Source organism: Camellia sinensis, chromosome 1 (genome assembly GCF_055761805.1).
Source record: "Camellia sinensis isolate YWXY chromosome 1, ASM5576180v1, whole genome shotgun sequence".
NCBI lineage: Eukaryota > Viridiplantae > Streptophyta > Magnoliopsida > Ericales > Theaceae > Camellia > Camellia sinensis.
This window is the reverse complement of record NC_138961.1, coordinates 156,201,684-156,203,867: the sequence shown is the minus strand read 5'-3', so window position 1 is coordinate 156,203,867 and position 2,184 is coordinate 156,201,684. Positions and strand designations below refer to the sequence as shown.

The following is a 2,184-nucleotide window of genomic DNA, read 5'->3' as shown; positions in this document are numbered from 1 at the left end:
TTTATGAGGTAACACATTTCGACAAGTGCATCTAACATGCCCCTAGCATAAGAAGCAGGACCATGGACATGAATGTGCCAGCTAGGTATTTTTAAAAATTGCAGGACATAAGACGTGAGGTACATGCACAAAATATATAATTATGTATGTTTATTATATACCACATATATGAATATAACATTCAAAGATAATAAAAGTTATAATATTATATAAATTCATATGAATTTACGTTAATTTTCTTTTATCATTGTATTCTAATTATTTTGTCTAAATTTATAATTAGTTTCATGTGTCTAAACGATAGACCAGTGTATCCCCTATGTGTCCAAAGTCGTGTTTGGGTTTGAAAAAAATAGGACATGTTTGGATGAGTGCTCGGCACATCTTGAGAAGTGTTTGATGAGTGTCAGTGTTCAATACGGACACACTATCTTCTTAAAAGTATTTGTGCTTGTTAACCCTTGGCAATTTTGTTCCCCTAATCTTACTAAAGTCTGGCTTGATTCGATTTGCACCAAATTGTGAATCTATTCACTGTTTGGAGACAGATTCTGAGATTAGAAAATGAAAATTGAAATATAAAAAACATAAACCTCTCTTTGTTGGAAAAATGAAAGAAATTACGGCTACAGTCACCAAGAATTCTTCAATGGTTTCTCCAACAAGGCTGAAATATACATCTCCCGGAGCTCTGGCCCTCGATCAAGCTTCTGCCCCACTACCCACTTCACCTTCTTGAATCCAATGCTATTAATCAGCGGTGCATACACCTCCTCCAACTGCTCACCCACACAGAAGAAGTGATCGAGCCAAAACAACCCACCAGGCCTAAGCACCCTGTAGATGTCAAAAAACAAGAAGTGTAGCAGCGTTGTTGGAATCCAGTTACTCAATACATGCATAGAATGCACAATATCTAGCGTGTTGTCGAAGAAGGGAAGTCTCTGAGAAATGCTTATATACAAAGGTATGACTCCTCTAGATGCTATAAAGCTGTTGAAAGGACCGTTTAAGTTCATAGAACTTGTTATAATTGTGATGTTTCTTTCCCTCATTCTTACAGCAAATGTAGCCACACCGCCTCCAATGTCAAGACCTATTCGGATTGTCCCTGGCTTCTTCATTGCAAGTACTTCATCAATGGAAAAGTCGAGTCCGCCACCAATGTTTGGTCCGGCCCATCGAGTCTTCTCTGGACCTGCGAGGTCAAAACAGTCTTTGCAGTCATCAAAACCCTTCTGATTACGCTTACGGTTGATGAGACACGTATAGTTCTTGCAAGTGTATGCTGTCCAGACCACTGAAGAATCAGATGGAGTGGACCACAGGCTAACAGGTAGAGGGTAGGGTTCCACGTACTCCGCCGGAGCAACGGGACGGCAACGACGGCGAGGCAGTGGCTCACAGCCTTTTAGAAGGAGCTTTTGAGCTAGGAGTTCATCATCAGGACACGAACCGTTGACTTTGTAGGACATGAAGCGCTGCAGTTCATCAGGAAAGAGGGTACACGGCCGGCCAACCGGAGGGAAGAATCTGTCGGAATCGAAATTGGTGTTGAATCCAAATGGGAGTTGTTGTGCAGATGTGAAGGCTATGAATTCAGGTGGCAAGTCTGAGTCTGAAGCAGTTGGAGAGTCATCTAGTATTTTAAAATCATCATCTTTAGGAGCTGAGTCGGTAATGACAGCGGCAGTGTCGGCAGGAATGGGTGGTGGGTTAAGACTCTTAAGAGTGCAAGAAGAATAGAAAGTTGTGGAAATGAACAAGGTGAGAAGATTTGTGGATAAAAGGAGGAAAAGGAAGAAGAGGTTGGTGCAGAGAGACCTGGTAGGCTTATGAGGTGAATCCATGGATTTTGAAGCTGAAAATGGTTGTATCTTTCTTTCTCTGTGTCTGTACAAATAAATCAAATGATGTATACATCCTATTTGAATATGATTTAATGTTGTTGTCACTAGTAATCAAGTATTCACTATTGAAGGATAGTCTTTGTACAGGAATATTTTATTTGTTATAGAAATTGAAGTATTCATAGATCATCATCCATATTAATAGTAAACTATTGTAGCAGGTATTGGAATTTGGTGGAAGGTCAACAGTGGGTAGGCTTATTGAAGTTCCAACTCCATAAATTAGTATGCTTCTCAGAAAACCAAGATCTTGTTTTTCCACAACTATTTGCAA

The 2,184-nt window shown here is 39.9% G+C and overlaps 1 protein-coding gene across 1 annotated transcript; it reads right to left on the bottom strand.

The window, feature by feature from the left end:
* Positions 1-484: 484 nt before the first annotated feature.
* Positions 485-1,971, bottom strand: LOC114292720 (putative methyltransferase At1g29790). The gene has a single exon (XM_028236742.2). It carries the CDS (start codon positions 1,848-1,850, stop codon positions 633-635), a length of 1,218 nt encoding a protein of 405 aa, XP_028092543.2. The 5' UTR covers positions 1,851-1,971; the 3' UTR covers positions 485-632.
* Between the last annotated feature and the right edge of the window lie 213 nt (positions 1,972-2,184).

Excerpts from the sequence above, each read along its gene's own strand:
- LOC114292720 (XM_028236742.2), bottom strand. The coding sequence starts at position 1,850 with ATGGATTCACCTCATAAGCCTACCAGGTCTCTCTGCACCAACCTCTTC.